The following is a 24,076-nucleotide window of genomic DNA, read 5'->3' as shown; positions in this document are numbered from 1 at the left end:
GCCCTGCGCATCCACCAAATTTCCCATGGTCTTTTTGATGAAATTTCATTCCACGATCCTTTAAAAACGGGGCAACAATTCCAGTGGACATTTTTGATACCTATTTAGAAAGTTTCTATTCAGAAATTATATTTTACTATTTTGAAAATATAATTTTTACGTTTGTAGGGTTAGCTTGGACCGTTCGGTGATTAATTAGGTGAAAAGGGAACTAATTGGGAGCCCCACAAATTCCATTTCAAATTCACATATCGTTCAGTAACACAGTATTACGTTGCTTGAAAATTAGGCTAGTCGTGTAGGCTTCATTCTGGCCTAAGAAAATTTTCAAACCTAATTACGTGTGAAATTGAACAGGTTCGGTATAAATTGCATGAAACTGCTGTTAGTTGGGTACTTACATATTTTTTTCATATGCCATATAGATTTAAGTTACTTTTTAATCGAGGGATGTAGTACGACACCATCGTTTGACCACACGCAAATTCAAAATTTGTAAGTATTTATTGTATTTATAAAAACTACTTGTTTTGCGTTGTTTTTATTTTGAGAATGTTTTTAAATTATTTTATTTAAATTATGACACCATTGATTCTTTTTCGAAGTGTTTTATTGAAGTTTTCCTTTATTAATTTTATTCTCTTGATAATCTCTGGAGATATTTTTCGTAGAGTGCAGCTATCGAGAATTTTGTTTTTTATATGGCGTCGAACTACAACGAGAGTACTTAAATGGCATCTACGTAAAATAAGAACTACACCTCTTCTTTTCTACTTATCGTCGTAATGTTCTTTTTGTGTAACATATGACCGTTATTTATGTTTTTAATTTAGTATTAGTTATTAAGTTTCGCCTGTACTACCAAAGTCACAGGAATCACAAAATTCTACCTCATTTGTAAAGATATTATTTTTACTACTATTTATTTAAGGTTCCTACATTGTGCCACTGTACATTAAATAAGAGTAAGTTAAGACTCCTTCCATTTCTCTGTACCTGAAATGTCAATTTGCATTTCAAAACTCTATGCAGACTCATAATAAACCAATCGAGGTTGAGTACAAAACGTTAATTCAAGTACAACCACCTGTATACTGTTAATTATGTTATCAGCCACAACTTTTTGTACAATAAACATGTTTTACAGTATTTCAATTAATTTGCAATAGACTGATTATGTTATAAGCTCAGGGATTTACAGAACAGTACATTTTAAACCAAATAAGTAGAATTATCAAACTAAATACGTAATATAGGTAGTTTGTAATATGCGTATTTTATTTTGAGTCACCCAATCCCACCTTCACGACTGTATACATCTACGAAAAAGTACATTTTACTAGTATTCATTTTGCACCCTTTTTCGCATTTGTTTCACATGATTTTGTGTCCTGATTCCTAAACTATCAAAAATCAAAAACGATGTCTTTAACGTTTCCAGGGATGCTAAATTTACAAAATAAACGTCGCCAGAGCTCTTCAAAATATGGTACCCGCACACTAATTCAACAAAATAAATCGTTTCTTGGAAGATTATTCTTTTCAAAAAATCTTAAATTTTAAACGTGTTTTAAAAAATAAAAAAAAAATGGTAAGTAATTGTAGAGATTACGCTGAAACGTTACTCAGAATTTTTGACTCAAAATTATAAAATATATATAGTTTTACTACATGTAGGTGGCTCCCAACTTTTTCGTTTCGACACTTTTCATCTCTTTTTCAAAAATTTTGCAACTCACGCGTCATTTCTCTTTCAAAAAGAATTGACTGAAGGTTATAAAGATAATATACCACAAGATCTGGAGTTTGTAGCTAATTTCCTACTAAATGACACGATTTTACCTTCAAAATAATGAGTATGAAAAGTTTCATCGTAATCTGCACTGTTGGCAAAAAATTAACAAATTTTACTTTATTTTCAACCTTTTTTTAAAGTGCAAAAATCAGCCTCGTATCAACTAGGTTTACATCACATTTGTTGAAAGTGTTGACACTTAAATAAAACTTAACCTAACTCACAGGTCTGACAGATCTTGAAGTAAAGTCAATAAGCACTTCGTTTGGCCAATCACAGCGCAATCCACGTTTTTGTTTGAATCTATTGCGAAGTGAAACACTACTTGTGGACCATATTTTCTTAAAATAAATTTCAAAAGATAAGTACACACAAAAAATATGCCTTAAAAATCTTACAACATTTGTATTCTTATTTTTTACCATTTTATTAAAACGTACAGATAAATTTATGTAGGTGTGTATGTAATTATGTTTAGAATCTTACAATTAAATATGTACATAAACAAAATTATAAAAATAAATCGTAAGTAGACTTGAAACAACTTAATGTAACAAATATTCAAATATAAATTTATGACGGCGAGAATATTTATATATTATGTACTGTGAAAAAATTATTTCAGTTGTTTTACACATACATTTTACCTAAAATCCAACACCAGCTAAATAATGGAGTAGCAAATACTTTTTCCGTCGAATCTGTGGATAATTAATTATTTGGGGCCCTCAATGTGGTTCTTTATGTTGGTGGTTCCTGGACGAAAAAATTCAGAATTTTTGGATTGCTGTAAGAGGTCGTTAGTTATTTTATAAGAATATAACTAATATTTGAATTTTCAACGTACTCCTTACCGCTTATTTTTCCTCGTATAGTCATACTTTCTCTGGGAGATCGATCGTTTGCGTGTATTGCTGGTTGCCTTCTTGTTAATTTAATTTCATTGGTATCTTTGCGTTTCCATCTTATTTTAATTATTTCTATTTAAAAATAGTAATACAACACAATAGTGATTTAGCTTATGACAGGTATTTAGATAAATTCTATCAACTTTCTTTCCCACTTTCCACCGTTCGGTGGCAAAATGGAGAACCTCAAAGTTGGAAAAGTGCCCCTAAATCAAACACAAAATATGGAGGACAAAAATCGTTTATTCCTCCAATCTGACAGAAAAAAAAAGAAAAAAAAGCTGTGACTGATTGGTTGAAGACTGAAGACACCTTAGTTCTCATCTACAAAAAAAAAACTGCTTAGCTTTAAAAATCAAATCAAATCTTCCGAATCAAATCAGCAAATTTTTTAAAAATACTTAGAAAAATAGAACTGAATTAAAGTATCTGGATGCAAATACACAATTATTACAAATGTGTGGCGACAAATTTAAGGTGCTTCTAGGATAAATGTTTCAATTTAAGTAGTACAAAAGTTATTAAACCTACAAGAAAACAATGAGACATGAAACAAAATATTAAATCTGTAAAAAAATATTAAACCCCTCCCGTTTTTCGAGTCCATGAGTGTATGAAATTAACCGCAATTTTTCAAACTCTTTTTTCCCAATATGGACCAACGCTCAGATTAGTTTAAATGTCAGAAATGAGCAATCTCGAGTGAAAAATTACGAAGTGTGCTATAATCTCTAATGTAATACTGAAGTACAAATGTGCAGAGACCTTAGCTATAACTCGATAAACAAAAGCGTGATACCTGAATAAGTGAATTTCCTAACACATAGTTTGTATGAACAATTTCATGACCGTTAAACTGTGCTGGAACCAGTGATTGGAACAATTACTTTCAAAAAGTAATACATTACAATTATTCATTAAGTGAGATTTATAAACTTGCTGTTGACGTTGAAGTTCCCGTTGCAGTTGCTGTTCCCGTTGACGTTGCTTTTAGAGCTGAAAATTGTCATAAACTCATTTGCCAAGTTGCCGTTGATAGTAAGTTTGATATTCAACTTTTGCCGTATTTAAAGGGGCTGTAGAAGGATTTAAGTTGATTACTACAAAAATTTACCATTTTAGACATGTTATAAGTTTCTTGTTCTCGAAATAAGTCTACACATATTAAAATAAAAAAGCAAAATGGAGCCCCGCTCTATCTTAATTGTGATGATTTTTTTTATTCGTCGTGAGCCAAGGGGTGGAGCTTAACTGCAAATTAAAAAAAAGACAAAGCCACTCATACCCGCCCCGATCTCAATTCTCATGTGTAAGTTTCTTGTTGTCGAAATAAGTCTATACATACTAAGAAAAAAAAAGACAAAATGTAGCCCCGCCCACCCGCCCTATCTCAATTGTGATGAATTTTTCATTCGTTGTCAGATCGAGGAGCGGGGCTTAATTGGAAGATCCATATTTGTCTATAAGAATTTACCATTTTAAACATGTTTTAAGTTTCTTGTTCTGAAAAGATGACTACATACATTAAGAAAAAAGGCTAAATATAAGCCCCGCCCACCCGCCCTGTCTCAATTGTGATGTTTTTTTTTATCGTCGAGAGCCAAAGGAGCGGAATTTAATTGCAAAATGCTTGTTATTTCTCTACAAGAAATTACCATGTAAGACATTTTTTTGAATATCGTGTTATATGAAGAATACTATGTATATATATTAAGAAAAAATTAAAGCCAAATAAGCGCCACCCATACCTGCCCTGATCTAAATATGTAGTAATGAAGTTTTCATTCGGTGCCAAACCTAGAGGCGGAGCCTAATTGCAAACTCCATGTTTCCCTATAAAAATTTACCACATTAAACGTGTTTTAAGTTTCTAAGAATAAAAAAAATCATCACAAATGAGATGGGTGGGCGGGGTTTATATTTTGCCTTTTGTTCTTAATATACTTAGTATTCTTTGAACAACACAATACTCAAAAATATGTTTTTAATTTCTTGTAAAGAAATAAGTATTTTACAGTTAAGTTCCGCCCCCTTGGTCCACGGCGAAAAAAAAATCGTCACAATTGAGATAGGGCGGGTGGGTGGGCTTATATTTTGCCTTTTTGTTTTAATATGTGTAGACATTTTTTCACTAAACATCCTTTCCACTGCGGCGCTAGATGGAACTGTTGTGGGGCAACATGTTAGATATTTTACCAAAAACTGAAGAGCCGATTCTTTTGCGCCTAATATCATTCCACTCTAGCTACAAATAAAAGTTCGATTTTTTAAACAAAAATTTGCATTGGCGGGAGATTTCAAAATATCTTATTGGCTAGATTAGATGAAGACTGAATTTTACAACATCAAGTGGCGAATTAGGCTTAAAAAATTTAAAGTGGCCACGCCCACCCACCCGCTTTTCTTTTTAGTCACTCATTCTATTGGTCAAAAGTGATAAACAAGAAAATCTAGACAAAAAATGTAAAATTAATCCCACCCATCACCGCTTTTGAATTTCATCGGATTTTTGATTAGATGAAGACTGAATTTTACAACATCAAGTGGCGAATTAGGCTTAAAAAATTCAAAATGGCCCCGCCCAGCCACCTAGTGTTCTTTTTGGTCCCTCGTTTTATTGAACGAAAAGCGCATTTTATATTAAACAACAGTGGAATCTAAACAAAAACCTAAAACCAACTCCATCCACCTCCGCTTTTGGATTTTACTGATTTTTTTGATTAGATGAAGACTGAATTTTACTGTGTCAAATGGTGAACTAGATTTAGAAAAATTCAAAGCCCACCCACCCGGTTTTCCTCCTAGTAATCATTCTATTGGTCAAAAGTGATAAACAAATAGTGATAAACAAGAAAATCTAGACAAGAAACGTAAAACTAATCCCACCCACCACCGCTTTTGAATTTTATTGGCTCTTTTGATTAGATGAAGACTGAATTTTACTACATCAAGGGGCGAATTAGGCTTAAAAAATTCAAAGTGGCCCCGCCCACCCACCCGCTTTTCTTTTTGGTCACTCGTTTTATTGAACGAAAAGCGCATTTTATATTGAACAACAGTGGAATCTAAACAAAAACCTAAAACTAACTCCACCCATCTCCGCTTTTGGATTTCACTGGTTTTTTGATTAGAGGAAGACTGAATTTTACTATGTCAAATGGCGAACTAGATTTACAAAAAATCAAGGTGGCCCCGCCCACCCACCCGGTTTATCTCCTAATCACTCATTCTATTGGACAAAAAGGATAAACAAATAGTGATAAACAAGAAAATCTAGACAAGAAACAATGGCGAATTACACTTTCAAAAATTCAAAGTGATTATTGTTACAGATTTAAGTGGACCAGAAAAATGGCTAAAGTTTGTTTGACGACAAATTTTAAATATTCTGCCCCCGTTTACTCAATTATTTATTAAGATATTTTATTTCTGTAAAGCGCAATGGATTTTTTAATACAATTTCTATTAATGTACCTTTTTGAAAATTTAAAATTGGTCCATAAATAGCGAAAACCAGATAATCTCATCCTCATTACAATTTTAACGCGTTGTAGTTTTTTTCAACAAAATTTAAAAAATATAAGTAGTCTTGGGCAGAAGTTTATATGTATTTCCCTATGCTGGAGTATGCTTTAGCTCACCCTTAAAATGATGAAGAGCTTATGTATATTTTTTTACCTGGTTTCTTAACAAATTCTGTGCTAAACTCGTTCTAGATTTTAACTCCCTACTGGGTTAATCTTCTCTTTGTGGGACCAACCACGTATAATAATCCCAGTGGGTCAGGTAAACGATTCGTAGAGAAAAACAAAAGAATATTTTTGAATACTTGGGTTTAAAGTCATTGCAAAAAGTAATTGTAAAAGTGACTGAATTACTCAAAAAAGTAATTTGTTACAGTTACTCATTACTTGAAAAGGAATTGAATTACAGTAACGAATTACTTGTAATTGAATTACTCCCAACCTCTGGCTGGAACCAAGTGCAGTGGAAAATCTTAACATTAACTGTGAATTTACAAACTATAAATAAAAAACTGACCACGTGTTGACACCTTACCAACTAGGTAACAACTTAAAGAGTGACATTCACTAATTCTTTAGACCACCTACCACCCTAACTGAAGATCTCTGCACAAGATTGCCAATGTTTAATGATTTTTTTAATTTATTTTTCAAATTCAAATTTTTCAAATGCGGTCATTCAAGTTGACCCTCCTGGTCACTAGATGTCTCCAACGTAGAAACTGTAAGCAGAGTGGGGTGAAAAAGAGCCAATCAAAACAACGTCAGCCTATCGACGTGCAAGATTGTCACGTGTTAATGTTTTGGTTTTTGCGGACCTGTTGTGGTCTTTTATGCTGTTTTGTTGTGTTATTATCATTATTACTATTAAAATAAATATTCTATATAAGAAAATTATTATTTACATCCCCATATTTCTAACCCGGGTCAGAATTTACTGAACTGGCGCATTTAAAATCTCTAGATAATTCGGCTCCCCCACACCAGAGGGAAGTTAGGTGTAGTGTTACAACACAAGAATTATTATTATGCATGTGCGTTGAGGTTGAGCGTCTCGAGAGTGGGTGGCTGGGTGGTTTGTGGGTGTCCGACGAAATTAATGAGTGAAACATAAAGAAGAGCAACAGCATAGTTATCGGCGTTTGGTCAAAATAGACGAAAATACCTGAAGGAAAACCCGCTAACAACCAAGACATACAAGGGAGTATGAAAGAAGATTTTTCACTTGAAGCCGAATTTTAAACCCAAATACTGCCATTTGTTGAAGACAAAACATACAAAATGGTATGAGAGCCATTTTTGCACTTGAAGCCGTACTAACTATAAGCAGAGTTGTAAATGGAGGCGCTACTTGAACTTCACGAATTATACCCCAATTACTCAAATCCTGATTTGCCATTTGTCGTTAACTGCGCCGCAGCTATAGAACATGGTGCTGCAGTACTTCCTTTTCAAAGAATCCTTCCAAATATTTTCCAAATTGAAGGAGTGAGACGCCTATTACCTCCAACAAGACCATACTGCATGTGGGAAGTCATGTACTCTTTGGCTGACGGGACCAATTTACCAACAGGCGCAGGATTAAAACAACTGGTTGAGTGTTTAACGAGGTTCACCCCACTGAACACTGCTGTGATCAGCAGTGGTTTACAACTGCCCAAAGTCGTGATTATACATTATGGCGTTATTTGTAAATGTGACCGCTTGAATTTTGATTTTGCTGCAGAGACACTTCATCTGCAGCAAAATTTGGAGAACCTTAAGCTTTAGATGGACAAGTGCTAAGGGTTATCAATGAAAATAGTGGTTTTACGACTTTGAAACCACTACTTTTGTTGGAGCACTATACCGTAGAATTAAAATTGCCGCGTTTTTGTTTTCGATTTTGCGAACAGGCCGAAGAAACACGAGAGGGCACGAAGAGGAAAAACGCGCTAATCGGTGATGGCACGAAGACAACGTTAATTTAGTTACTAGTTGTAATGGTTGTGTAAGTGTCTAAATAAAATACGTTATTTACTTGAAAGATTAATGTGTTTTTCAATAAAATGCTTATCTACATAATTGCATGTTGCAAACGACATAAAAACATACCACTAAAAATGATTCATTCAAATGATAATACCGTCTATCAAAGCGGTTTTATGTTTACCGTGACGTAGTGACCGCAACCGGAACTCTAAAATGACGTCACGTTTATACCACCTGATTCGCAAATTCATGCATAACTGTCAAAACAAACGTAAAAAAAGTATCAAAAATATGTACAGGTATAATTTATTTTATTTACACAATTAAGTTTTCATTGCTAGTGTTTAAGTTAGGCAAAGATTTAAACACACAACTCTTATTTCGAATAATATCAGTCTTCGTTGAGTGGTTAAGAGAAAACTCATTTGCACTTCTAGAAGAGCAGTGAATATCTAAAGCTAAAATCTCTCGAGTACTTGGGTTTATACTTCCTGAAGGCATAGAACTGGCCAATGGATTGATAAAATTATCACTAGAAACCGTGTCACATAGGTCTTCTACATGGATATCATCCTTCTGAGAAGATGACCCACTATTACTCAAAAAACTAGGCTTCTCATGCGCTTCTTTCTCAAACACGTAACACAAATGTGAATCATTATTTGAATCCGAATTTGCGTGTGGTATGTTGAAGTTCCCATGAGCTAGAACTTGGGGAGAATATTGCTGATGATGGGAACTTCTAGTAAAAATGAAACTGGGGGAAGGGGGGGCCATCAGGGGCTTCTCTGGCGCGTTCTGAACTAATATAATTCTAAAACAAACATTCAAAAGTTACAAATATTGTTATAAGAACGATTACCTGTTATGTGCTTTCCATCTTGCGAAAAGATGTAAGTACTGTCGACATTGTATATACATAAACACAGCACCGCCTGTAAAACCTACAGCAACAACGACTAACTTAGTCCAAAAAGGCCAAGCTAAAACAAATAACTGATTATTTGATAAATGATCGTACACCATCTAACCAATTAGGCCTTTCTGTACTTCCTCTGCAGCTCTATCAATAAGCACAAACAGTGACCAAATAACACACACAGCCGCAACAAAGTGAAATAGAATAGCACACAGGAGACGCCTTCGTTCCACGCTGCTCATCTCCAAAGTTCTCCACTGAAAACCAACCCTTAACACTACCCCTTCAAAAAAAAAATACTCACTTCTGACAAGGGTTTGATTTTGGTTTGTAAAATAAAGCTAAACTTGCACAATTCACACGAACGGGTATCAGAAGCAGCTAACCACTGTCTAAGGCAAGACTGATGCACATATTTCAAACTACCGGAACAATAACAAGGTGACAATAAAGGGTTATCCGTGTCAGCTTCACAGTGGCAAATCCTGCAGATGTCTCCATTCGAATTCGAAATGTTGGAAGCTGAATCGTACTTAACATCTTGCTTTTTCTGGAGCTCCGAATTCATATTAGTCTTGTGTTTATGACATGTCACTGCTTCCAAGTGTCAAAGTGTCAGGTCGAGTTAGCGCTTGGGACGTTATCAAGGAGAGACAACCATCGGAACTTGCTCACGTTGGATTATTTATAAATCCAGATTATTTTTGTAACGAAATGTTTAGGGTTTAGGCGCCTACAACTACAAATTTGTCAAAGTTGACAGCCAGCTGAAACGTAACCTATGCACTTACGGGAATGACAGTCGCTGTGTTTTGGTACTTTGCACGATGATTCAACGGCACAGTTTTAGAGAAATGGCACCACTTGTGGGAAATATCATTGTGTTATTGGCGTCCCATTGCAGTTTGTTGTCCTGAGGTCACGGAATTATTTTTTATCAAAAATTTATCGGGTCAGCGCCATCTGATGTGCGTGACGAGAGTGACCCAATTTTTTTCCTATCATTAAAAATAGAAAAGTTTGAAAAGAAAACAAAACTAATTGTTTTTAAACGCAATTTATAAATAATACAATGCAGGAAAGAGTTATGTGGAAGTGATAAGGTTTATCGGATAGGCAGGGGCGGCGTTGCTGAGGGGGCCTACACAGGGTGTCTCGTATAGATAACAAAGTCACGCAAACAGTCCAATTTTGTGGACTTTTAAATATAACAATCCATTGAGATCATTGCAATAATTATTCAAGTTTTGTTTATTACATGTTTCCATAAAAATCCAAAACATTTCGCATTGCTGTCATTTAAAGCCTCAATTACAATGTTCAAATGAAAGTAGGCCATATATTTTGTTTAAACACTTGACCTCTAATGTCATTTGCATCAGTTTTGAGTAAAAAATAAGCAATTTAAATGTGACCGTTTCCACGTAAAAGGAGGTAATTTGTATAAAACGGAAATTAGCCAAAAAAGTAGATCGTATATTTTGTACAACGAAAAAGTAGAACAGGAAAAGTATTTTTTTTTTTTTTGTATAGAACTGGAATTTTGTTCAAAACTAAAAAATTACAAAGTTCATCTGATATAATCATTATTGTTTAACGTTAACATAAGTATTGCCATTCTCAAGATTAGACATAGGTAAACAACATCCAGATTATATGGGAATTTTATGTTACAATAAAATTAGAAAACTTATAGTAAATTGTGATATGTTAAGCGTAGGTTTATTTAAGAGTAAGGTTAAGATGCACTTAAACCTAAATGCCTATTATAATATTCAGGATTTTTTTTTAATTCATAAACTTTATGTTGACGTTGCCGAGGTACACCTTTTGTATCTGTGCTAAATAAACCATTATTATTATTATATAATGGTTGTCCACGCATGTGTAAAGTTGGCAGTACATTAACTATTGTAAGTTACAACAGCTGGATGACAAGGAACACTTCAACAACTTCAACAAATACTTCTGTTGATATGTTTTATGGTACGGTTTTACATTTATATTTTATGCTGCAGTTGGCAGCATGAAATTGGTAATATTATTCATTAAATAGATTTATAAAAAATAAATGTATTTCATTAATTTGTATTTTGTTCTAAAACTTCAAAATGTCCGCTCTTTCTACCAAAAACTAACATCAGTCACATCAAACATATGGAAAAAGTAATAAAAAAAAACAAAAAACCTGTTTTAAAACAAATAAAAGTTACAACAAACCGTTTTTTACTTCCCGACCGACTCTCTACTTTTACGTTTTCTCGATCTTTCATGACCCCTAGAATACGAAGAAATAGGTCCCCGTTTCCGTCTGTCCGTCTATTTGTCTGCCGTCCTGATTTGTATTAGACAGATAATTTCCGAAAGTACTGGGCCCATTGTCAAATTTTGTATTTATCGCCACCAATAATGTGATGACGTCACTTCAAAATGGTACATAGAAAACAGGTTTTAAATTTTATAAAATAACATAGTCCTACATATACAGTCTCCGCGGTGAGTTTTTACCTAAAACGTCCAGATTTTTGGAAAAAAATCAAAATTATAAAATAACGTTTTGCAATTTAATTTTAAATCTGCCAAACTGAATGCTCTGAAATCTTGCAGATATTTTAAATTTATGGCAAGCATAATAAATTTTTAATCCAAATATATTTCCAAAAAATGTATGACGTCATCTCAAAATTTTGCTGGATAAATCCTATCTAAAAGGTGCAAAATATGATCAGTGTGTGATTCATCACTGTATTCATATTTTTTAAATTTGTGTAAACAGGGTGACTCAAACAAATTAATGAATGCGTGAATTTATTTTATTGATTTAAACAGGAACTGCAAAATCGAAATCCTTTGAAATCTTGGAGATGTTTTAAAGTTATCATAAGCATGATAAATTTTTGATCAAAATATATATCAGATTTTATCTTATCTTAAATTTGCTCATACAGAGTGTGTCAGCAAAATTAATGAGTTGTTAAAAAATAAATACCCAATCAGATTTAGGAGTTTAACTCATTACTATGGAAATATTATATTTTGCCTAATTTTTTAAATATATTTCTCTACGAAAATTTACCATTTTGACCACGTTTTATGTTTCTTGTTGTAGAAAGAAGATTTCGGATATTAAGAAAGAGACAGAAGTCATAAGATAAGCCCCGCGCACCCACCCCACCTCAATTGTGATGATTTTTTATTCGTCGTATGCAATTTAACACTTTTTAAATTTAACAAGTTTTTACAAGTTCAATTCGGCCAAAATCAGTCTTATCTTAACAAGTACTAGCCCCGCCCACCCGCCCTCTATTTTCTTAGAGGGGATGGCATTTGCCAAAATCGGTCTTATCTGAGCAAGTGCTAGCCCCTACCCTCTGACAACATTAAGGGCGGGTGGGCGGGGCTAGTACTTGCTAAGATAAGAATTATTTCGGCAAATGATATATCCTCTGGGAAAATAGGGGGCGGGTGGGCGGGCCTAGTATTTGTTAAGATAAAACTGATTTTGCCCCTATTAATCTTGTAAAAACTTGTGAAATTTAAAGGTGTTAAATTGCAAATTTCCATTGTAACTAGTTAAATTCCTAATTCTACCCGAAATGTGCATTCATATTTTTTAGATTTGCTTATACAGGTGGCCCAAAAAAATTAATGAATGTGTCAATTTATTTTATTGATTAAATCAGGAACGGCTTACTCTATTTTCTAAAAAAATTTTGGGAATACAATATTGTTATGTTTAGTATTACACTGCACCAATCCAAGTTGATATACGTGTCCTTGCAAAAATGTTGATGACGTCATCACAAAATTCTGTAAATTAAAAACTCAACTCGACCAATTTTTATTCACTATAAGATCTCTAATACACTCGTCCGTTATGAGTTTTTTTTTCGCAATACCTTTATGAAATTTTATCAAAGAAACTTAAATTTTAAAATACCGCGTGAACGAAATGACTTGAGTCTGTTGGCAGTACTTTTTAAACAAAAATGTGAATTTTTATTGCACTTATGTTGGCATAACGAAAGTAATTGTGTGACAGATATGTCAGTCGTGACATGGATAATTTAGGTCATGTTTTGGATACATTTTGCAATTTAAAAATATTAACAATCCGTCAATCTTGACAGCTTAACATGATATCAATTTCAACTAAAAATCCAGTATTGCCAACAGACTCAGTCATTTCTAATCACGTAGTACTATTTTATTCAAAAAATATTAGGCACTGTCATTCTATCATTTGTGACAAATCATATGTGATTCAAGCTTTACTGTCATTTCGACAAATATTAGCACTTTTCAAAAATCTATTTTGTCAAACGATGAATTTGATATTACTTATTAATTTACAAGTTATGACATTAGTAAATGACAAGTGCCCAATATTTTTTGAATAAAATTGTATAATAAAAAGTGAGAACACAAGATGAACGTATTTATAGTTATTTCCGGTTCGCTCAATTTTAGGTTCTGCTTTTTCCCGTTCAACATTTTTTTTTCGCTTAATTTCCGTTTGCCACAAATTATATCACAGATATAACGAATTCTCTATTTTCTACTTCATCTATTATTATTATATTATCTAAATTGAAATGATTTGATAAAATTTAACACCACAAATTTAACACACTTGAACTATACCAACTTACACAATGACAGTGGAATCTCAAAAAATTACTGTTTTTTTAAATAAAATTTTCTGACTTACACTTTTTGCTATATTTAGATTTCGGGCATTATTGTTTATGTCGTTTCAGATTCACAGCTACCGATTTTTGAACATTTGTCTTTGATAGAATTTTCGTCTTGTCGGATTACGGTCAATTTGAAAGTTCTTTTGAAAATGCAACAATCAAAGACAAACTTTCAAAATTTATGGCTGTCTTTGATTGTGTTTTTATTGCTCTCTCTGTATATGAATATTGTTATATACGAAATTATGTACCTACATAATCGTTTTTATATGAGAAATGATCCATCAAAGTAGTTTGGATCAAAATATATTAAAATCCTTTCACTTACTAATTATACTTGGACTTTCTCTGCTTTGTATAATTTATTTAGTCATTAGATTAATATTTTTTTTAATATTGAACCAAATTAAGATTGTGGAAAAAACTATAGATTAAGTACCGTGTGATTTTTTAAATTTGTGATCTAGTTTTCGTTACCCATTATGTCACCAAATTACGTAGGTCGTCTCTTAAAACATACAACTCATGTCGTGGTCACGTTCTCACGTTTCTGTGTCAAGTTACGAATAACTTTTCAACAAATTTTTAGACGACTAGATCAGAAATTTAAAAAATACCCGATATGTATTATGTTTAAATTTTGTATGTACCTTTAAATGTTGCTTGTAAGAGTCTTCTGCTGGGTCCTGGATGTATAATAAAAATTGAGTCTGTTGGACGTTTCAAGACACATTTTGCTAAACCAACAGCAATGGTAATGGTATCTACACAACCCACGTGCTTTTATTACTACATTTGCAGTAACTTTTGTGTTCTTAATGTGGTACAGTTGCAATCACTGAATCTTGGGAAATGTTGTCAACGAACTGTCATAAACTCTAAACATCCGTTAGAAACTCCTAACCATTTTTTTGTTTGTTATTACTGTCTAATTATGTTAATTTTTAAAATGACATGTGCCAAAATTAATTTGACTTTTTTAAAGCTGCATTTACATCTAGAATTTTGAAAATGACAGAAGAAACCTGCCTAGATTCAGTGATTGCGACTGTACTAATGACCAATGATATTTTTTAAATAACTTAACTGTTTTGACACTTAAATGTAGTGGCGAAAGCTTAAAAATTTTGACAAATAACCCATTGTATTTTAAATTTCTATTATAAAACAAATTAGAAAAAAAAACAAAAATGTTTGCCCCCAGTACATTTCATATTACCGCCGCCGCTGTCGTCATTAGCACTGCAATGAGGTTGATTTACGCAAAAACTAAAAAACCGATAACAAACGTTTATATTCAAATGCGCACTACTTTTATGACTCAAGTACTTCGCTTTATCATTTTTGAAAGATAACAAAACAATTTATTTGAAACGATATGGCGAAATCGGTAACTAGGAAACCCTCTTACCGGCCACAACATGGCTGCGCCTCTTTTGTCGCTCGATGACAGAAGGCGCTCCAGTGATAACCTAAATTCAAGGTTTTGTGTATATTGATTTTGATATTTAAATAAGAAGCCAATTCCTGTATTCCAACAAAACTCTAGAAGCGCAGTCACTTTAATTTAATTACGCGGAGTTATTATGTCGGAATTCAGAAAACGCAAAGATTCCGATGCGAAGGCCCCCGAATCCGCGGAAAGTGACCATGTAAGTATTGAAAAAAAAGGTGTATTTGTATATTCGCTGATTCACACCGCTTGTTTACATTTTTGTAAGTTTCAAATTTCGTTTTTTGTGTGTTTCGGTTTTTTTGGTTGATTTTTTCGCGACGTTTAAGTACAATTAAGCTTGAATGAAATCGCGTGATACTTGTAATTGATATGATTAATCTAATTCGGCATGGAGTGTTCGCGAATTTCGGTGAACGATTAAAATGTGGTATTGTTAATTTAATTAGGTGGACAGTGAAGATGATAAGCTTGGGGCCTCCATGAACCTATCAAAGACAGTTCCGACTGGTACGGACAAAGCCCCTTCGGTCCTAGAGTTTTTACTTCAAGACTTGCCAGAGAAATGGCGCAATTGGGTGGTGCGGGGCATTTTCAGCCTTTTGATGATCTCATTCTTCCTCCTAGTGATCTACGAGGGACCCCTTGCTTTAATGATCACTGTATGTTTGCACTCAACACACATCATAAACTTTACATTGGGTTTGTAGGCTCTAGTGATACAAGTGAAATGTTTCCAAGAAATTATTAACATAGGATATGCTGTGTACCGCATTCACGGTCTTCCTTGGTTTAGGTCTCTTTCGTGGTATTTCCTCATCACCTCGAACTATTTCTTTTATGGAGAGAACCTCGTCGATTACTTCGGGGTCGCAATAAATAGGACTGTGAGTATTTTGACGGTTTTAATTGTAAATTGTTACACAAAACGTTTCAGGATTTTCTTAGAGGGTTAGTTACATATCACCGATTTATATCTTTTTGTCTGTATTGTGGAGGATTTGTGTGGTTTGTCCTCAGTCTAGTCAAGAAATATTACATGAAACAATTCTCTTTGTTTGCATGGACCCACGTCGCCTTGCTCATTGTTGTCACACAATCTTACTTAATTATTAAGAATATTTTTGAAGGACTTATATGGTTTATAGTTCCAGTTTCTATGATAATTTGTAATGATATTATGGCGTACGTTTTTGGATTCTTTTTCGGAAAAACGCCGCTTATTAAACTATCCCCTAAGAAAACATGGGAAGGGTTTATTGGAGGAGGAATCTCAACAGTTATTTTCGGGCTTATGGTAAGTCTCCTTTTGTTTATAACATTTTTCATAACAGGATGTTGTGGATTTGTGAAAGCGTAAACTGACGATTACTAAAATGTAGAAATTTCGGAGTTAATTTTAAATTTTAATCATCGTCAGTAAGTGGGTTTTATATTTTTTTTTATTATCACATGTGATGGAAGGACATTTTTTGTCAGTTTGCGACAGGTTTTTTTCTTATGTTATGCGAAACGAGTGTATAATGTTATCATTAATAGTTGAATTGTTTATGTATATAAAAAAAGCGTTGATAGCATGTGTTTTCAATATTCCTGTAATACATGTTAGTCATGTTGTTACGTATGTAATTAATCTTGTATGTAAATTATATAATTTCATGATTTAATTTCCACAGGCCAAAATCCGGGTCTCCACGCTTTATTAGAATATAATGCGAATGACATTTCAAGCGAAAAATACGCAGTCACGACGCGTTTTAAAATCAATGTAGCTATGTAGTTAGACGTTTTATCTTGTAGGTGCTTTAAAGTTGCAAAATTAATCTTTACATAACACTATTAAAGGTACTGATAATTTTTCAAGGAAGCGAATTCACGTTGATAGTTTATTACGTGCAGCGCAAAGTTCGAGTTTAGATTATTTCCAATGGCACTTCTAATGCTCATGTATTATTTACGCTAGTGTCGAAATTATTATTCATTACCTTTTTCAACGCTAGTTGGAGTCATTACTATTCCGTTTTCGACTTTTTCCGCTTACAATTTTCTACTGAATTGTGCTAAATTATGTTTTAACTGTTTAGACGGTTTCGTCATGCTGCGAAATTAGTTAAATTGTGAAAATAATCCGGTTGTGATTTACACTTAAAGAAGCGTTTCTTCTCGGAGTGGTTTATTTTTCTAGTAAATACGTTGCAGCTCTTATTTTGGGAGAACATTATTCTGCGGTTTTGTCTCTCAACAAACTATTTTTGTAATCGGGGATGAATCGCAAAATTCAAGACTCATTGTTTGTTTATCACGTTGTCTCTTTGTGGACAGTCTGAAAGTCGAAATTTTTACGCACATTGTTGAGTTCTACAAGCTTTAATTTATCGCTTGTTGTTAAGGTGTTACTTTTTTGTTTTTTAAAACTATTGTCGATTTTTTTAGATTTTAAACCTGTAGGTCGAATTACAGCGGGAAAATTTGCCAAGGTCGGCTAGCGTCGACCAAGCTCGGGTCATTTCGGTCAAGGTCGACTCACTTCAATTCAATTTTTCCGCCAAAAATGAGCCAGAACCCGAGCATGCGCAGACTTACCTCAAAATTTTGCGCAGGAAATGTTATTTAAATTGTACAAAATAACATACTCCTACACTTGTGGTTTATGGATCTGTGTTGATTTTTTACGCTAGATATTCAAAGGTTATCGTCGAGGGAAGTTCTGTCTAATTTTTTTCCTAGTAATCTGTAATTTTTTTAACGCACGTGTGAAGTTCAGTTGAGAATAAAAATTTTATTGCTTTTAATAGGAATTTTTTGTCAAAATATGGAAGTTTAGAAACATTAAACAAGCCAAAAAACGTGTAATGTGTAAGTTTTCAATGCCAGAGAATTAATGTTGATTGTTTTTTAATTTTTGATTTTTCAAATTGTTTTTCAATTTTTCGTGTTTTCAACTTTTGGTTTTTTGAGTTTTTCGATTTTTTAATTTTCGAATTTTTCACAGTTACGATTTCCTCGTTTTCAGTGTTATAATTTTTATTTTGCAGTTTTCGAGTTTTCAATTTTTAGTTTTTCAAAATATTGATTTATCAACTTTTGACTTTTTCAATTTTTTAATTTACAATTTTTCGATATTTTTACAGTTAGCTCGTTTTGTCAGTTTCTAGATCGTTTATTCAGTTTTTGTATTTCCTAGCTTCTCGATTTTTAATATTTCGATTTTCAGATTTTCCATGTTTTTTTTTTTTTCAATTTTTCGACTTTACAATTTTCTGATTTTAGGTTTTCTAGTTTTCAATCTTTAGTTTTTCAATTTTACAATTTCTGGAATTTTTTATTTTTTGATTTTGTAATATTTCGGTCTCCCAGATTTTTGATTTGTAATTTTTTCTTATTTGAATTAATCGAGATTTCAATTATTAATTTAGCTTTAAAATGTTTCAACTTCTCAATTTTTTAATGTTTTACTTTCCCAGATTCTAATTTTTAATTTAAATAATTCAAAAAGAACCAATTTATTAAGACTTTAATTTTCATGATTTTGGTTTTTGGATTTTTCAATTTTTCTATTTAAATTTTTCTTAATTAATTAATTTTTCCATGGTTTCACCGCGTTTATTTACATTGTGTTGACTGAGCATTTTTTAAAAGCACCCATTTTTGAGTTTTTAAAAATTCTTTAGTTTTCAGTTGCAATTTCTGGATTTTCCGATTTTTGTTAGATTTTAGAATTTTTCGATCTTGCAAATTTTCGTTCCTTCAGTTTTTCGATCTGCAATTTTTCGTTTCTTGGATTTTTAGATTTTTTAAGTTTCTGGTTTTTCAATTTTTCGTTCTTTCGATTTTTCATTTTGCAGATATTTTAATTTTCCTTTATTTCATAAATATAATCAATAATTCAAATTTTTATGTCTTCAATTTTTTGATTTGCGCTTTTTCTGTTTTTCAATTTTTAGTCTTTTCAAATTTTAGCCTTTAAATAATCAAGTTCTCGTTTTTGCATTTTTAAATTTTGAAAAATTGTAAAGCAGGATTTTTTTTCATGTTGCTCTTGTATTTTCGATGTTTCTTCGAAAAATGGAAACATTCTAAATAAAAAATCAAAAAATTGGAAATCCAACAGCTGAAAAGACAAAAAAAAATAAACATCGAAAAATTGAGAAATCTAAAAATTAAAAAATTTAAAATGAAAACTCAAAAAATTGCGGAAACGAAAAATTTTAAATCGAAAATCTGAAAATTCGAAAAATTGAAAAACCAAAATTTTAAATTTGAAATTTCAAAAAAATTGCAACATAAAGAAATCGAGGAACCGAAAAATTCAAAAATATTTAGAGAAATTGTGGAATTTAGAAATTGCAAATCTCAAAGGTGAAGTAACGAAAAACTAAAAAATTGAAAAATTAAACTGGAACCTCAAAAAATTGCAAATCAAAATACTGGAGAAAGGAAAAAATTCGAAACAATTCTGAGTAACAATAATTTTTCACACTTATTTTTAAAATATTAGAAAAATATATCGGTCAAAAATAATAAAATAATAATACAGGGCAAATTCATTGGTGAGGCATTGTCTCACCTGCTTCATAGAACAAGCCGCCCCTGGTTCTATGGCTCCTGAAATATGAGAACGTAGGTCTTCCGTTTAATTCCAAAATCCAAACCAAAATTCGTGTGATCATTCCTAGCAACAATTTGATGATGTCATCTCAAAATTTTGCTAGGTAAATTCTCATAAATTTTACAAAATAATATGTTGATATAGTTGTGGTTTATCAATCCGTTCTTATTTTTACTTCCGAGCGTAAGCTAAGGAAGTATTGTAATAAATATATTTTTTTAACAAACTACCATACACGATAACACCACTACCTCACAATAGGTACTCTGGAGATATTAAACAAATGCTCATAATAAAAGCCTATTATGATATAGATAAGTTTCTTAACGACAAATTTGATAGTTTTATTTGTCTGTAAGTGTTCTATGTACGAATTTTATTTTATGTTTTGTTGTATTTATTTTTTTTTATATTGACTTGTATAATAAATAACCAATATCAATAATAAGCTCCACCCAACGAATGCCTACTTTCCTGTTTTCTTGAAGTCGAGGTTTTTGGAAAAAATAAATCAAAATTGTACAACATTTTGCAATTTAACTTCGAAACTACAAAACGAAGGTTCTGAAATCTTGCAAATGCAAAAATGATATTCGCAAAATCAGATTTTATATTTTATCGAAAAAACTAGATATGTTTCATAGTACTTCAGAGGCGAGGGAAGTTCTGCTTTCGACCGTTTTTTTTTTCTATAAACGCGATTTAAATTTTATAAAATAACACGCTCTTTTACTTGTGTTTATGAACCCACCTAGATTTTTTGCCGTAAATAAGACTTATGTTAGCGAGTACTGGAACCACCCACCCTTTATTTTCTCAGAGGGTAGTACTTGTTAGTATTTGCTAAGATAAGTCTTATTTTGACAAATGACATATGCGCTGAGAAAATAGGAGCGGGTGGGCCGGGCTAGCACTTGCTCAGATAGGACTGCTTTTCGCAAACCCCATACCCTCTGAGAAAATAGAGGGAGGGTGGGCGGGGATAGTATTTGTTAAGATAAGACTGATTTTGGCAAATTCCATATTCTCTGAGAGAATAGAGGGCGGGTGGGCGGGGCTAGCACTTGCTAAGATAAGACTGAACTGTAGGGGAATATTGATTTTGCAATTAAACTCCGCCCCCTGACTCACGACGAATAAGAAAAATCATCCCAATTGAGGTGGGCGGAACTGATCTTTTGACTTTTGTTTCTTTCTTAATATTCGTATTCTTAAAATATGGTCAAAATGGTGAATTTTTGTACAGAAATATATGTTAAAAAAGGCAAAATATAAACCCCGCCCACCCGCCCTCGTCGCAATTCCGATTAATTTTTCATCCCTTGTCAGACGGAGGAGCGAAGCGCAATTGCAAAATCCATATTTGCTTAAAAAAATACCAATTTGATAAGGTTTTAGTCTTTGGTTGTGAAAAAAAACTACATACAGTAATGAAAACAGGACAAAATACGAGCCCCGCCCACCCGCCCTGTCTCAACTGTGATGATTTTTTATGCACAGGCCGGGCTTATATTTTGCGTTTTTTTTTAGTGTACGTAATTTTCTTTTCATAACAAGAAACTAAAACAAATTTAAAATGGTAAATTTTTTTAGGGAAATACTGATTTTGCAATTAATCTCCGCCCCCTGGCTCACGACGAATAAAAAAAATCATCACAATTGAGGTGGGGTGGGTGGGCGGGGCGTATCTTATGTCTTCTGGCCTTACCATTTTGGCCATGTTTCATGTTTCATATTTAAAAAATTAGGCAAAATATAATATTTCCATAGTAACGAGGTAAATTCCTAAATCTGAGTGGATATTTATTTTTAGCCATTATCTGGGACACTCTGTATAAGCAAATTAAATAAATATTAATTATATATTAAAAATAAATCTCAAGTATTGTCATCATTTAAGATAGGGTATATTCAGCAATATTTTGAGATGATGTCATCAATTTTTTAGGGGGGATGAGCAAATACATTTTGATCAAAAATTTAGCATGCTTATGATAAATTTAAAACATCTTCAAGATTTCAAACGATTCGGTTTTTTTTTCTAAAAATCTGGACGTTTTGGGTAGAAACTCAACACGGAGTCATAAACTACATCATGTGTAGGACTATGTTATTTTATACAGTTTAAAACCCATTTTCTATGTATGTTTTGAAATAACGTCATCACATTATTGGTGGCGATGATTAGACAAATTTTGGTTAGCCTTTTACCATCTACATGATATTCCTAATATAAATACAAAATTTGACAACAATGGGCCCAGTAATTTCGGAGATTATCTGTCTAATAAAAATTAGGACGGCAGATGGACAGACAGATAGACAGACAGACAGACAGACAGACAGACAGACAGACAGACAGACGGAAACGGGAGACCTATTTCTTCGTACTCTAGGGGTAATGAAAAATCGAGAAAACGTAACTTTTACTGGAATCATAGTTCAGAAATGGATAAATTTTCATTAATACATGGCTGCCTTTGATCGTGTCTATTATTTAACTTCGGCTCTGAAAAATATCATGAGGATAAATCGTATGGTGTCAGCTATGGTCATAAAGGCCATAGATAGGTCGGGACACTTCACTTATTTTTTCCACAAAAAGAAGTGTCAATAATGAAAAAATAAATAAAAAACAGATAAATATGTGATGGTTTACTCTTTTGTCAATATTATCTACAGTCAATTGTAATTTTAAAGCACCATTAATACAATCGATTAGATCTAATGTTTCAATTATTTCTAGTTATCGCTCTTAAGAAAATCAGATGATCAGTACTAAACCATATGATGATCAGCCAATCACTAATCAATAATTCTAAATTTCTGATTGGCCTCGACTCATTTATATTTTTGTAAATATTCCCACCTAATAACTATCATCGTTTGCATACAATAAAACCTTCGCATTATCTGTATAATTACTGCACATGAGTCGACATATTGTTTCCATACGCCACACGCCTAATTAACTTCTTATCATTAACGATTTCACGCACATTTAATTAAACTGTCACAATAAATTCCAATGACTCACAATAATATTTTGTGTTCCGGAATTACAGATGTCGTACGTGATGTGTCAATATCCGTACTTCGTATGTCCGATCGAATACAGTGAAACTTTAGGACGGATGACAATGGAATGCGAACCCAGTGCACTGTTCCGCCCCACAGAATACAGCTTACCCTCTTGGCTTTCAGTATTGGGCGTCGTAAGTCACGTCAATAAGCTCCTGCTCAATAAAAAAAATCTTTTTTAGTTTGGAGTGTCAAACACCATTTCGTTGTATCCGTTCGTGCTTCACTCGCTTTCGCTCTCGATATTCAGCAGCGTGATAGGGCCTTTTGGAGGATTCTTCGCGTCTGGATTTAAGAGGGCGTTTAAAATCAAGGTAGTGTAGAAAGTTTTAGCACCCTCATAAAAGTTTTATGGAATGTGTTTTAATTGGCGCACGTGTTTAGGATTTCGGTGACGTCATTCCGGGTCACGGAGGCATCATGGACCGCTTTGATTGCCAGTTTCTGATGGCCACTTTCGTCAACGTCTACATAAGTAGCTTTATTCAGACGGATAGTCCGCAAAAGCTGCTGTCTCAAGTTCTTTACTTGAAACCCGAGCAGCAGCTGCAGTTATTCCACATGCTTAAAGAATCACTCGAAAATCGCAATCTTTTAGAACTTAACAATTAAATTAGTATTTATTTTTAAATATTTATTTGTGCCATTATTGTTGTGTTTCATAATTTTAATTGAATGGTAGTTTACCTTCGAATGAGATGTTAGGATTACATATTCTTCTTGTTCATCATGTATGTAACCACGTTTCACCATGACTTAACCTTAGACACTAAACATGGGAAGGATGAGCTACGTATTTGTATAGTATTATGTGTGTTGTTGTGTTTGTTTAATTTTATAATAAATGGTTGTTTCTAGAACGGCGTGGACTTGGATTAAGTGCAATTTGAATTTTTGTTAAGTTAACTCACATTCCTTTATTTTTAGTTTTATTTTTTTCTATATGAAGAGTATGGAGATGTAGGTGCCCGAATTTAGAGCAAACTTTATATTTATATACCTATGTAAATTGTTAAATGTATTTTTGTTGTCAGTGTATTAACACCGAATAAAAAGTACAAATAGGACTCATTCGTTGCTTATTGACCCGCTCCAAGCCAGTAATCAACGCTGATTGCT

The 24,076-nt window shown here is 32.9% G+C and overlaps 2 protein-coding genes across 2 annotated transcripts; one reads left to right on the top strand and one right to left on the bottom strand.

Annotated features, from left to right (window-relative positions):
* Positions 1 to 8,488: 8,488 nt before the first annotated feature.
* On the bottom strand, positions 8,489 to 14,573 carry LOC135133766 (E3 ubiquitin-protein ligase MARCHF8). The gene is made up of 6 exons (XM_064062270.1): positions 14,465 to 14,573; positions 9,909 to 10,115; positions 9,422 to 9,856; positions 9,230 to 9,374; positions 9,061 to 9,181; positions 8,489 to 9,012 (listed from the first exon to the last, which is right to left on the bottom strand). The coding sequence occupies exons 3-6, from the start codon at positions 9,683 to 9,685 to the stop codon at positions 8,514 to 8,516; spliced, it is 1,029 nt and encodes a 342-aa protein (XP_063918340.1). The 5' UTR covers positions 9,686 to 9,856; positions 9,909 to 10,115; positions 14,465 to 14,573; the 3' UTR covers positions 8,489 to 8,513.
* A 654-nt stretch (positions 14,574 to 15,227) lies between these two features.
* Positions 15,228 to 24,024, top strand: LOC135133764 (phosphatidate cytidylyltransferase, photoreceptor-specific). Its single transcript, XM_064062266.1, has 7 exons — positions 15,228 to 15,466; positions 15,717 to 15,929; positions 15,978 to 16,154; positions 16,205 to 16,564; positions 22,942 to 23,091; positions 23,140 to 23,271; positions 23,342 to 24,024. The coding sequence occupies exons 1-7, from the start codon at positions 15,401 to 15,403 to the stop codon at positions 23,567 to 23,569; spliced, it is 1,326 nt and encodes a 441-aa protein (XP_063918336.1). The 5' UTR covers positions 15,228 to 15,400; the 3' UTR covers positions 23,570 to 24,024.
* Positions 24,025 to 24,076: the final 52 nt, after the last annotated feature.

The sequence above is a fragment of the Zophobas morio genome, unplaced genomic scaffold (genome assembly GCF_036711695.1).
Source record: "Zophobas morio isolate AGI-343-1 ecotype UQ-CSIRO unplaced genomic scaffold, CSIRO_AGI_Zmor_V1 ptg000022l, whole genome shotgun sequence".
Lineage (NCBI taxonomy): Eukaryota > Metazoa > Arthropoda > Insecta > Coleoptera > Tenebrionidae > Zophobas > Zophobas morio.
This window is presented reverse-complemented; position numbering and strand designations above follow the sequence as displayed.

Coding starts and splice junctions, on each gene's coding strand:
- LOC135133766 (XM_064062270.1), bottom strand. CDS start 9,685: ATGAATTCGGAGCTCCAGAAAAAGCAAGATGTTAAGTACGATTCAGCT. Junction 9,182..9,229: donor AGTACAGAAAGGCCTAATTG/GTTAGATGGTGT, acceptor TATTTGTTTTAG/CTTGGCCTTTTTGGACTAAG. Junction 9,013..9,060: donor AGATGGAAAGCACATAACAG/GTAATCGTTCTT, acceptor TGTTTGTTTTAG/AATTATATTAGTTCAGAACG.
- LOC135133764 (XM_064062266.1), top strand. CDS start 15,401: ATGTCGGAATTCAGAAAACGCAAAGATTCCGATGCGAAGGCCCCCGAA. Junction 15,467..15,716: donor AATCCGCGGAAAGTGACCAT/GTAAGTATTGAA, acceptor TAATTTAATTAG/GTGGACAGTGAAGATGATAA. Junction 15,930..15,977: donor CCCTTGCTTTAATGATCACT/GTATGTTTGCAC, acceptor TTGGGTTTGTAG/GCTCTAGTGATACAAGTGAA.